This window comes from Scardinius erythrophthalmus (genome assembly GCF_964197995.2).
Source record: "Scardinius erythrophthalmus genome assembly, chromosome: 7".
Classification (NCBI taxonomy): Eukaryota; Metazoa; Chordata; class Actinopteri; order Cypriniformes; family Leuciscidae; genus Scardinius; species Scardinius erythrophthalmus.
This window is the reverse complement of record NC_138227.1, coordinates 11,327,598-11,341,387: the sequence shown is the minus strand read 5'-3', so window position 1 is coordinate 11,341,387 and position 13,790 is coordinate 11,327,598. Positions and strand designations below refer to the sequence as shown.

Genomic DNA, 13,790 nt, shown 5'->3' with positions numbered 1-13,790 from the left:
CCAAATGGGCCTCTAATGGGCTCCTATCATTATAGCATTACCAGTCGATAAATGAAATGTTAAGTGCTGTGTGACATTTCAGCAAGTCTCTATTTGTAGCTTAGCATTAAGGGTGTTGTAGGCAGAGATAAGGGGTGGTTTCTACTATGACTGTATTAAGTTCATTTGGGTCTTACATCTCGGTTGTTGATGAATGTGAAGATGGACAAAGGTTGATTGAGTTTAACTGTATGCTTGGTTATTAACTAATGACTATTCAGGTTGATGTTCACAGAGTGAAAGATCAGTGGTAAAACACCTTATGTAACGACCTTCAAACATCATAATCATCAGGTCTAATTCAACTTCAATGACCTATAACGCTTGCGGGGATGCTTTAAACAGAGTTCCTCCTTAGGAGGGTAAACAACAGTTAATCCTATCTGATGAAACAAACTGCATGTTTGCATTTTCTGTTTGCCATTGCATTTCTGGATTAGCTTGTGGATATTGTACGCTCTGACTCTCAATTTTACATGCTCTCAGTGTAATACAGCTCACATGAAAGCATTGTGTTCTTCGACTGACCCAAAAATGTCTTGTCTTGTGTTCTGATATAGCAAAAAGCTTGATGAACAAAGGCTAACTTTTTTTGATGCAGCATAAGAAACTAAACCTTAGAGATTTGTCAGAGAGAATTGGGTTCTGGTTTAGCTCTTTTATGCGCAGTATCTATTCCCCAGTGTTAGTTGAGAAAGTCTAATGTCAAATTTGACCTGATATGACTTGGTGTAAAAAAAGTCTCTAATAATCCCACAAGTGTTCAAATGTCATCGTGTCAGTTGCTGCCCAGTTTATGCCTTGCACCCGATTCATAAGATCTGTTTTAACCTCCGATCATTGGCCACCTGCAGTAGAGCACTTTCTTGGCCCCGAGAGCTGCTGGGAAGTAGCTTCCTGTCTATGCTCACGTCCCTACAATAATCACAGCCTGTCCAGATAGTGACCAATCACAGCTGGCCGTTGGAGCAGCCTAATTGCAGAGAGGAGGACTTCTGGCTCTTCCAAATGTGTCAATGCCAAGATCAGCGCTGCCAGCTGTGGGACAGTCACAGCCTCAGGGCCTGTCACTCATGTCGCCCGTTTTCCGTCTCCTCGTCAGATGGAGTGGTCTGATTATGTCAGAGTAGAAGCTCGGCTCCAAAGTTGGATGTTAAATGTGGTTTCAGAGGCTTGTGCGGAAAAGTGCTGGGAGTCTCTCAAAGTGCACTGCCAAATGATTGTTCACAAGAAAGGTGCGAAGACATTTTGTTGGCAGTTGTTTTCCTTCCAAGACCAACAACACCAAATATATCTAAACACACTATATTATGCAACCGCACCCACATTCACATGCACTTACGACCTTGAAAATAACATTCACAATCTGCTCCATTATCCACTGTTGTCCTCTTCAATTCGACTGCATTTCTTTTCGCCAAGTTTTTATTTGTGCGCCATATTGAGTTTTAGATAAAAGCACAACTCAAAGATGCTAAATAGGGGTTCGCACCATCAGGCTGTTGTAAGATTGCTCCAGCCCAAGGGAATGCTGGGACGTCTGTCAGGTCATCTACAAGTCAGCCTTCCCTTCTTCCCCGAAAATGATAGAGAAGGACACAAGTTCAAATCGAAGGATTTATACTGCTCTCTAAGTGGAATAAACCGTGTTGAATAAGTCAGAAGGATGTTGGAAACCCACCATTTCATCATGTCGACTTATTTAAGCTCTGGGAAAAAGAGCTTTGTCAGACGTTGGCATTTCACGGAGGTTGTGACAGATTGGAGCTAACTCTGGGCATCTGGCAGGCTTTCGATTATTTTTTTGGAAATGTGGATGCGGAGTTTTGCCAGTCCCTGTTGGCCTGAGTTGAATTGATAACAGTTGTCTGTAGGGTTATTCAAACCTTTGTATACTTGTTTCTGTCAATGGATTCAGGATAATGTTTTGAGCTTGACACCATTGTGTCAGAATAAAATGTAGCAGTGTAAGTGAAATGAACGAGCGCATCACGAGTAGTATCAAGCCCTCTATGAGAGTAGTATTCACATCTTCATTTGACCCTGGTGCAGAGACAGATTTGACCACTGAAGGAAGTCTAACTTCAGACTCCGTGTGGGTGGATCTTTTTTCTTCCTCTCAATATCTTTGTTCTCTTCTCTGTCGTTCTTTTCAACGCCCACATCCCTATATGTTATCGTTGAATGACTTGAATGGAAACCGCCAAGCATTTTAGAGTCTAGGCACTGTACCATCAACCCTCGGCTGTGGTACAAACAGCGACTGTTCCTTGCCTTGGCAGCTTATCATCACCTTTGTTATGTTCGACGTATGAGTGTGTGTGTGTTTGTCTTTTCTGTAAACAACAAGAGAGCGCACTCTTTTCTTCCATTCCTCGCTCTGTGTCTGAGGAAGATAGAGGGATATGGGCTGGTGAAAATGTGTCATATGTTCATAAGCTTTGATGGTCCTTGTCTCGCCGGGTTTCGTTGGACTCTATCAGCAGGCCCATGTGTGGCGTGAGCCCAGACCTGATCACCTTTCCTCCCTTTATCCAATGCAGCTGAGTCTCCGTGCCAAACCATTCCCCCTTCCCCCCTAGGCATTTGCCATCTCCACAAATCCTCTGTTCATTCTCTATTCATAACTTAGCACACATTCAGAGGGAATATTTAAACAGTCTTGACACATCCTCTAAAAAGATGCGAAAAGATGCGTCTTGTAGCGTCAGATTATATTGTTTGGAGACACGATGCTTTTTTAACATGAATGTACATTTAAAAGGCTTCGAAAGATGACACAATTGTTTCTTCTGACATCTAAGTGAATCATTTTTTTTTTATTTGACATGTCAGTGTTTGCATGTAACAATGTTCCCAATAGGACATTGAACACGTCTGTGTGGAATTCCCCAGTGTTATAGAGTTTACAGAGACCAAAGAGCGAAAGTCAACGCACTTTTGTTGAAACAAACCATGTCTAGACTCCAGAGCCGGCCTGAGGCATAAGCGAACTAACCACCTGGCCACCAGGGGGCCCCCAATTGTTTGGTTTTTTTCACTCAGTTTTTTTTTTTCTTTTTTTTTTCTTTACATATTAATTAACTTAAACAAGTGACATGAATGGATTAATGACTAATTCAAGACAAGAAAATTCTGATTTCATGATCAATATACCTGCCTACAACTGCTGCTGTGTCTGCCAGTGTTTGAGTCATGCGCATAACCTCTCGTGCATAGACAATTCATGCACAAAGTCACGGTAATGTTAAGCCATGTCACAAAAATTTTATTTGATCAATGATTGATGATTGACATTTAAATCAATGATTTATCCTTTAAATTTAATAATATTCAGAACAGAACAAGAATAAAAAAATAACTATAAACAAGCCAAAACGAAATAATTTAAAGCGAAAGTGAAAGTAAGCGGCGTTGGGCTCACGTATCTCTCTCATTAGAATCAAAATGTTTCAACATTTTCTATGTATTTGGATGGTAAACTATTCTTTATTATAGCCTTTGTACTTAACTCACGTTCCAATATCGACGAAAAAAATCATCCTCTTCACACGTGCAAAAAAGTGCTTGGAAACATCGCAATGGAGCGGAGCTTACGCTGAATGGTACAAATTGTATTACTGACTATTTAAACAGAGCAGCGTAATTTTTATATGTTAGGTTGACTATTTTATTATTATATTTTATTACAGTTATAATGAACAGGCTGCGATGTCAAGATTACAATGCTGGAATGAGTGTGTGTGTGTGTGTGTGTGTGTGTGTGTGTGTGTGTGTGTGTGTGTGTGTGTGTGTGTGTGTGTGTGTGTGTGTGTGTGTGTGTGTGTGTGTGTGTGTGTGTGTGTGTGTGTGTGTGTGTGTGTGTGTGTGTGTGTGTTTGTATGAGGCGCGGGCGCGATCGAACATCGGAAACATAAAAACATACTCCGTCATGTTCATACAAGACATCATTCAAACTGCAAAGTGTTGCAAAACGTTGGAGGATATTTTGCAAATAATTTATTTAATGTGTTTTGTGACAGTTTGTTTTCAGAAGTTTCAAAGAGTTAGTAAACCTTTTTATTTAAGTAGGCCTATCTATTTTTTATTAAGTATTTAATTTGTATTAATACATAACCTCATTGTATTAATTTATAATGTAACATTATAGTGTGACATTTGTGTCAATAATCGTCAAACAGGTGACTCCGCGTGGTGGGAGGGGGCCCCCAAATCAAATTCTGCTTAGGGCCCCCAAAAGGCTCGGGCCGGCACTGCTAGACTCCTTATACAAGTCATATCATATGTCTGTTGTTAAAGTGTCCATGAAACTGAAGTTGCAACCCACTTCAGTATTGTGACATGTTTCCAAGTGAAACAAAAAAACAAAGGGTGGGACCACATTGGCTGACTTAACTGCGATTGAAAATTACAAGGTCAGTATACATTTATAAATACTAATATATATATATATATGTATGTGCATGGAATTGTTCACAATAAGACCAGTAAAATGCATTTATGAAGAGAGTCAATTTTGCTTTCATGCTAACTTTAAAGCCAAAAGGTCGACTTAGATGAAGCAAAAAGTGTACAAGATGCTAAATGAAAAGTCTCAGTTTCTCTTGCTTTTTTTTCAAACAGCAAAATACAAGTGGATTGTGCATTTTAGACAGTGTGAGGTGATGAATAAGATGACCTTTCTGTTCACCAGTCTCTCAGATGCCAAAAGCTCTTCTTGGAAATTGCAAACATAATGAATGAATGGCTGCTTGTGGCTGAGAAGTAGAAAGTGTTGAAACTTTAGTTAGAGACCGCAAACGGCTTCAGTGTGAAGGTGACAGTCAATCGCAGTGGATATTCAGAACAGTGGGACTTTGGGTCACGATTGTGTACAAAACTAATCTCGTGAATAATTCATAATGTCATGAGTAAGTAAGTGAACACAAGTCTTAAGCTTTACCTCCAAGATATTTCAACTTGAAAACCTCTAATGTTTACAAAAAGACACTGTGGTTCACTAATAAAAAGTACCATGGTACTACCATATTTTGGACATGTGCCGTGCACTAATATTTTGATATATTTAGTGCTTCTCAAACTGTGGTTGATAGAAGCCAGTGGGCAAATTTAGACAGGATTCTGGTGTTAATTTTAAATGACAATGCCCTTAGAGTATCAGGACTTAGATATGACTTCTAATTCAAAGGATGCTGAATTTTACGGTCTAGTGTCTGCATCACGATATTGGGGAACGAGGACCCATGCAGATCACAGGGCTTTCCAGAAACAACCTTATTTTCATCAGGAGGTCTCCCATCCAGGCATTGACTAAACTACACCCTGCTTAGCTTCAGTTGGGAAACTATATTCTGATATTCTTTAATGTACTTTCAAGTACAATGTGACACTATGGTACATAAAAAAATAATGGTGATAATGTAACAGATGTGTAATGCATGCTGACAGTGTTGATTAAGAACTTTAGTACATGAACTTTAATATAAGCAGAAAGGTGCACACTTTTCATTATTAACTTTGTAATATATTTCTTGTTTATTTACTTTCAAAAATAAACCCACGCTGAGAAATATTCACTGAAGTTAAAAGTGTGACAATTACCCCCGGTCTCCCGTGTATATTGTGTCATCCTTGTTTGAGCAAGAGAATGTCTTTCTTTGTCTTTTTGGTTTGTTTCTCCCCATGATATCTACATGTGTATTTTATCTAGAGGCATACAGTAGATTCATCTTGGCCATTTGTATGAGTTTCTCATTGCCTCAAGATTGTTATTTCTATCATTACTTTTTCATTTGAGATATTATTTTTGTATGCCTACTCTTTATGTTTTGAGGGGACAAAAATAAAATTCCTTTCTTTTTGTGTCCTGAATCCTTCTCGACCAATTCCATTACACACGCCACCAATCGAAATACTAAGCTTGATACCAACACTTTACCATGTGACCACTAATATAGGCTTCTTTGACTGTTTCTCCAATGTCATTTTTATCTTATTGATTAGCTATTGTTTTTATATCTTAGCATTAAGGGACAACCGGATTGAACTGGTTCGAGCCTCGTGGAAGGAGCTGACCATCAGCATCAATGACGTTACTCTGTCAGATGAAGGACAGTATACATGCTCGCTCTTCACCATGCCTGTCAAGACTTCCAAGGCCTTCCTGACTGTGTTAGGTAAGACTTCTCATAGATCAGTCTCCCTCTCATCCTCATCAATCTGCGCTTTTAAGGTCAACACACTCATCACTGATCTTGGGTCAGTGTGTTCTCTTCCTTCACATGATCTTGTTTTCTTTTAGCCCTTTGGTGACACAGAGAGTGATGTAAATGAGAGAATTTCACACTTGCTGATGGAGTCATTAGATGTGTCACTGCTTTGGTTTATAATCAGCTTGTGCACTTCTTACTCTGTACACCTTAATATACCACTTTTAATTATACATATTTATTACGTCCACTAGGGGTAAGACGCAATAAATTAAAAAAAAAGGTACGAAAGGCTTCTAGCAGGCCGTAAGATCAAAAGAACCGAATGGCGAATACAAAAGAAGGCGAATATTATAATTATAATATAAATTTATTGTGAATCACAAAAGTAAATAACAATAAAATGGTTAGGATTCGTTAGAAGGACCCACGGCCCACACGAAAATTGTATAACAATAGAGTAGAATTCATTAACAAAAATGAATAGAGAAATAAATCAATAGAGTGGTATTCTCATCAGAGAAACCCAAGGCCCAAAATAACAAACAAAACCCAATCTAGCTAAATTAAACAGCAACGTAAATAACCAACGCATTCTCATCCTTGGGCGTCATATACTGACGCTTTTGACATTTCGTCTACATCGAACGCACACGGCACCCTTTAGCGTCAATATGAGACGTACAGAGCTTTGTTCGGTTATGGGTAGGTTTACATGTAGGTCTGGGGTAGGGTTAGGGTTAGATCGCTAGGAGGCGCCTTCTGGCCCATATCTATCTGCGTCTCATATTGACGCTAAAGGGTGCCATGTGCGTTCGATGTAGACAAAATGTCAAAAGCATCAGTATATGACGCCCTAGGATGAGAACGGGCTGAAATAACCTAACACAAAGAAAAGAAAATGAACTACAATAAAGCTTACCAAACTATGCTCATCAAAAACATAGAATAAATAAGTTCAAAAGAGCAGGTCTCTCCTACATTATCACATTCTAAATAAAACACACAACCAAAAGAAACACAAAAAGAATATTTTGATCTGGCGGCTGGCAGGAAGTCTGAGCCATTGCGACCGACCCGAAGCCGTGACAGTTCCCTCTGTCAAGTGGAAGAGGAGTTTTTAAAATGGCAGGCGGCAGCACTGTTAGCAAATCAGTGATGATCTTAAACTCAAAGAAAACATCAAAAAGCATACACAGATATTATAAAGACACAAAGAAAAATAAACATAACGTAACAATATTGTTTAAAGTAACTTTACTGACAATGTTTGTTTTGTTTTTTGTATTTTTTTGTTGTTTTTTGTTGTTTTTTGTTTTGTTTGGTTTTGTTTTGTTTTGTTTTGTTTTGTTTTGTTTTGTTTTGTTTTGTTTTGTTTTGCTGTGGTGGGACTACTTTTATCTTATGTTTGAATTCCACTTTTCACAATGCATATTGTTTAAAAGTAACTTTACAGGCAATTGTTTTTTTGTTTTGTTTTGTTTTGTTTTGTTTATCCAACAGTGGTGGTCCTGCTTTTATAGTATGTTAGGATACCACATTTGTTTTGTTTTGTTTATCCAACAGTGGTGGTCCTGCTTTTATAGTATGTTAGGATACCACATTTGTTTTGTTTTGTTTATCCAACAGTGGTGGTCCTGCTTTTATAGTATGTTAGGATACCACATTTGTTTTTTTGTTTTTTATCCAACAATGGTGGTACTGCTTTTATCTCGTGTTTGAATACCACTTTTCACAATGCAAATTTTTTAAAAGTAACTTTACAGGCAATTATTTAGTTTGCATCCAACAGTGGTGTAACTACTTTTACAGGTAGATCAATTTCTTTAGCTTTATTTTGGCTTTGGCGTCTTTACATGGTTATTGAATACATAACATTACAAAGACAAGGCTAATACGCAATTCTGACACACTAGTCCCATGTTAACATGTACAATGCTTAAGTCATTTGGCTAATTGTTCATTTTTAACACTTGTTCTTGTGCAATACTGGAATAAAAAAAATTGTAAGTCTAAATCTTTTCCATCGTAATCAGAAGCAGTGAACCCAGAACATCCATTTAATCCCCCCAGATATGATTCTGTCATTGAACAGCTGTCTGTAGGGTTCGATTTGATGTACATTAGAAGAGACCTTGGTAGAAACCAAAATCTTTATCTCTCATCCAAATTCTCTCTGTTCTAATAAAATCACAAAATACTATGAAGCAGAAAATAGAATTGATATATATGTACCGACAAACATATATATAAACTCAAAAAAGATCAAAAACAATGTCAGTCAAGCCACATTTGAACTTCAGGCAAGAAATATTCCTGTGAATCAGTTCATTTTCAGGTGGGGGGCTGAAATCATAGAATCACCCATGTTTCCATCAGTGCTGCCTATAATCTTCTTCCTCTTCTGTTTATATATCAGGTGTTCCAGCAAAACCAGAAATCACAGGCCTCTCGAGACCTGCCCAGGAGGGGGAGGACGTCACACTGACATGCACCACATCTGGCAGCAAACCGGCTGCTGACATCCGATGGTTTAGAAACGACAAGGAGGTGCAAGGTAAACAAATCCCCCCGGATAGCCTAGAGCTAACTGTGTGCAGTGAACAGTTGCACATGTTGTCAGAGTGCAAGTGGTACATAGTGTGTAATGTGTAATGTTACACTAGCATATTTATGAATTGTGCAGCTCTTTACAAAGGTTCTCACAGCGTATTGTATAATCCTGGGCCTTGAAGGTGAAGTGTGTCATTTTGCAGTGTTGAAATACTTTCTCCATTCCCAGTTTAATGTGCATAGACTGGACTCGTCTTTCAAACACATTTAAATCACAATTCTTAACAAAGGACATTATTGCAGGTAGTTTCTACAGAGCCCCTAAAGGGGCAAATAATAAGTCAATGCTTTAGTGTTCTCTCACAACAGTTTTGCCTTTTGAGCTCTTTGCCAGCAAACGCAAAGTTTCTCTGCGGAATGCAAATGTTTTTGGGAGGAAACACAAAGTTTCACGGGGAAAGGTTTTGCGAGTAAATCGCAAACGCACGTTTCTTGTGGGAACGCAAAACATTTGCGAGAGAACGCAAAAGCATTGACAAATAATTTACCCTCCTATTTTTTTCTTTCACAATGTCCCTTAAGGTGCTCCATACTGTAGGTTTCAAATGCTTTTGAAAAACAATTATTTTATAAGGATTAAATTTCACATAATCTGTAAAAAAAAAAAAAAATCAAAGTAATTTTTTTATAAATATAAATATAATTGAATTTTTGGGGAGTTGCACAACATGACATGTTAAGAAGCATTCAAATAAAAAAAATATTTGTTGAAAATACAGTAAAAACTGAAACATCAATTTATAGAAACTGTGACCAAAGAAAATCAGGATTCTTTAATGAATAGAAAGTTCGAAAGAAGAGCATTATATAATAAATAAATATTTTGCAATATTATTGTATGCATATATTTTATTTATATAGTGTAAACACTGGCTCAACCAGTGAGGTGAAACAAGACTACGTATTTGTCTGAACAATCTACCATTTCTGACAAAAAAAAAACGGAATTGATTCTTTGAGTCAATCAAATGTACAGTAGTGCAGCATAGCACAACACATCAGTTCAACTTATCAATGTCACCCCAGATATCCCTCCGAGGGCTGAGGCTCACACATCTCAGGCAGAAGCCCCTGGTTGTGTTGATTGATGGCCTGAGACTCCGTTAGACAGGACCGACTCAGAGATGGCATTCAGGCAAGCCATAGTTAAAGGCCAGTGGCACACGGGAACATAGCATCACAGCCAGACTGCCTGTCACTCATCCAATTCAAAGGAATCTCGCTCTATGATCTGATCTTGTGAGATGTGCTTCTAGAGACCAGCACGCTGGCCCAAACAGAATATCTAACACGTGTGATACCGCCGCTCACTTTAGGATGGTCAGGGAGATACGAAGCCTTGTATCGGGTCACATTGGTGGATACCCTGGCTTCCGTCGACACAACTTTCAGTGCGGCCTGTGCAACCCGTGAAACATCAGCACAAATCCAGGATCTCCTGAGAGCTTATTTACCACAGAGGTTTGCCAGTGTTTTCAAAAAAAATGTTTTAGATGCAATTTACTTTATCTGGATCTGTGCTAAATATATGCTATACTATTTTCCTTCTTTCGTGTGCTTTTCATGCTGTTTTAACACATCTGGATAGGTTTGCACCTTATCCACCTTAAACTGGGACATGAAGGTTGAAATAGGGGGTTAGTAACTACAAGAAATTTGCACTTAATTTGGTTGCACAATTTGTTACTTAGTGCCCATTTATACAGCTAAGTTTTATAGTTCACCCAAAAAGGAAAATTCTGTCATCAATTACTCACCCTCATGTCGTTCCAAACCAGTAAGACTTTTGTTCATCTTCGAAACACAAATGAAGATCTTTTTAATGAAATCTGAGAGTTTTCTGTCCCTCCATTGACAGCTACGCAACTACCAATTTAACGCTTCAAAGTTCATAAAGAGATCGTAAAACTAATCCATATGAATTGAGCATTTTAGTCCAAATTTTCTGAAGAGACTCGATCTTTTTATATGATGAACAGATTTAATTTAGGCTTTCGTGTTATCTAAAGAATAATTGCTTCTACTTATGGTAAGGGGTTTAAACAAATATCAACCCTAAGGATTAAACATAAATCGTCCTGCACTAGTTGTAAATCATGCAGATTGAGGAGAGATGTGCTGTTACTTTTCTAAGTACTTTTCTAACATGACATGCACATGACAAATATATATATATCGGTGACAAATTAACAGTTTGTTCCCACGAATTAAGAATTCATTGTCTCCATGATTTACTAAAACATAATAAGTGATCAGACCGTATAAGGGATCAGACTTCCAATTAGAAAAAAATCCCTTTTATTTACATTGCAACATTATGGGTGAGTTTTTGCCAGTAAGCAACAATCCAGAATACCCTAGCAACCACCTGCCATGCCACTCAGAACACCCTAGCAACAGTTTCGGAATGCACAAAAAAATACTTAGTAACCAAATAGCAGCTCCTTGGCATCAAAATGTAAGAGTAAAAGTGAAAAAATCTACTTAAAAAATCTCTACCTCTCCTCTGAGAAATGCAATTGATTTTCACTGTTTGATTTTTACCTACACACCAGAAGCGTTGCAGAGGTCTGTTCTGGAGGAGGGTGAGAAATAGCAGATTGGACTTATCTGCAGTTTCCCAGTTAATGAGACAAACAACATGCGCTCATTAGTGTGAGGAAACAAAATAAAAGTCACTCACATGAGTGTATTATTGGTATTAAATGACCCACTATACCGCTTAAAGGGGTAGTTCACACGAGTCATTTTTCAAAGTATCTTCTTTTGTGCTCCACAAATTTGGAATGACATGAGTGTAAGTAAATGATGATAGAACACTGTAGAAGTGTAAAAAAGTGAGGAAACCCGTTGCCTTAAAATTAAGTAAATAAATTTCATGCGTAATTGAAAAAATTAAGTTATGGGAACAGAACTTAACTAGGCAACGGGTTTCCTCACTTTTCCTCACATCACTTTTTACAGTGAACAGATTTTGGGTGAACTATCCCTTTTTTTTTAAATTGCCATTTTGCAACATTTCTTTGCAGCTCATATTTAAAAAAGAAAAGAAAAGAAAAGAACAGAAAAAAAGGTAATCAGTCTTCCAGAAACGTCAGATGATGGCATGCATCTACAGGAGTATGGCAGCGCTGCAGGCATTGCTATGGGAGAATCTGACTAGAGAGAGAGAGAGAGAGAGAGAGAGAGAGAGAGAGAGAGAGAGAGAGAGAGAGAATTTTGAATTTTTACACTCCTTTATTATCACATTCTTCCTTTTACAACTCCAACTCCTTTAAAAAATTTAACATTTACAACTTTTTCCTCCAAATTGAAACCTTAAAAAAAAAAAATAAAAAAAATAATAATAATAATAATAATAAAAAAGAAAAAAGAAAATTACAAAAGAAAAATTAATTGTTCCTCTTCATCAACTGTACACAAAGTTTTTCCTATTCCCCAAATTTCATTAAAAACCATTAAATTATTTGTCATTTTATAGTTAACAAATTCTGCTCTAATTCTTGCCGTTATTATGGCCTTTAAAGTCAGATCGGGGTCCCCTGAAACTTCACCTTTTAGTTTCCGCTTCCTTGTCAACCATATTGCCAACTTTGCCTCGCCCACTATAAAGTTTATCAAGGAAATATTCCTCCTCTTTGCAGCAACATATTTAAGACCAAAAATAAAAATCACTGTGCTAAACACTTCTCCCAATTTTATGAACCAATCTTCCAAGGTCTGAAATAATCTTCTTAATCTAAAACATAGCAAAAACACATGATCTATTGACTCCTCAGCATTGCAAAAAACACACCCCTTTACCACATTGGGATCAAAATGGGCCACATGTTTACTTGTGGCTATTGCCCAGTGAACTACTCTCCACTGGAGATCTGCAGTCCTTTTCTCCAGGGGAGGTTTATAAAAAGTCTTCCAACATCCCTTAGGGGAAGAATCTGCCCCAAAAAGATCTGTCCATTTTGATTCCCTTACTGTCATTAGGGAGGAGTAGTGTGTCACTTTCACACATGTTATGTAAATTGCTTTCTTAGATGTTTCTTCAAACGTTTTTAACTGAGGAGTTCTGAAATTGAGAATGGAATCATCCTCTGGTTGTTCTTCAATGGCTGCGGAAATCTTTAAGTCTGGAAATTCATAATGTTCTTCATTGTTCTGTGAAGTCATCTCATTCACTTCTTTAAACTGTCTCAATGCAGAAGGTAAGACCGAAAAGATTCTCTGTAGTATTATATTCATGAACCTCACAGACTTGATGCCAGTCAGACAACACATCTCCTCAGGACTTTTCCATTTGTTGCCAGTTCTCAAATCGGATACTTTTGTACAATGAGCTTTTGCCATTACAGATCTCAAGCTCTCCAGATTTAGTTCCTTGGCTTCTATCAGAGGGTTGCTGAAAAGAGGTTCATGTTGTATCCAGCTTCCAGGATCTGAAAACACTCTCTCTACTTTAAAAGCAGATTTCCATGCTTTTAAAACTGACTGATAAAAGGATGAAGTACCACTCAAATTCAGATCAGTCAGCCTTACTAAAAACAACTGTTTATCATATTTAAAAATGTCCACTTTTTGCAATAAAGCACAAGCTGTATCAGTCCACATGGAATTCCCAGAATACAACAGTCTTTGCACTGCTTGGATTCTAAAGGTCTTAATTCGACTTTGTATGTCCATTAGTCCATGCCCACCTTCATTGACAGGCAAAAAAAGCACAGCAGCCTTTGTCCAGTGGTATCCAGACCAAAAGAAATCAATTAATCTCTTTTGGATTTCACAAACAACATCATTTGGTGGGTTCATTACAATCATTTTATGCCAGATCATAGAGGCAACTAAGTTGTTTGTCACTAGTGCCCTCCCCCTATATGACAGCTTAGGCAACAACCACTTCCATTTGGACAATTTTCCACATACTTTTTCAACCAT

At 37.8% G+C, this 13,790-nt stretch overlaps 1 protein-coding gene across 1 annotated transcript in view; it reads left to right on the top strand.

Annotated features, from left to right (window-relative positions):
* Window positions 1–13,790, top strand: part of cadm2b (cell adhesion molecule 2b) — a gene marked incomplete at its 5' end in the record, with an annotated part of 235,263 nt that overhangs the window by 190,970 nt on the left and 30,503 nt on the right. Inside the window, 2 exons of the mRNA XM_081370346.1 lie at window positions 6,063–6,215; window positions 8,668–8,805. Of these exons, the coding sequence (XP_081226472.1) occupies window positions 6,063–6,215; window positions 8,668–8,805 (291 nt within the window). The remainder of the gene's footprint in view (window positions 1–6,062; window positions 6,216–8,667; window positions 8,806–13,790) is intronic.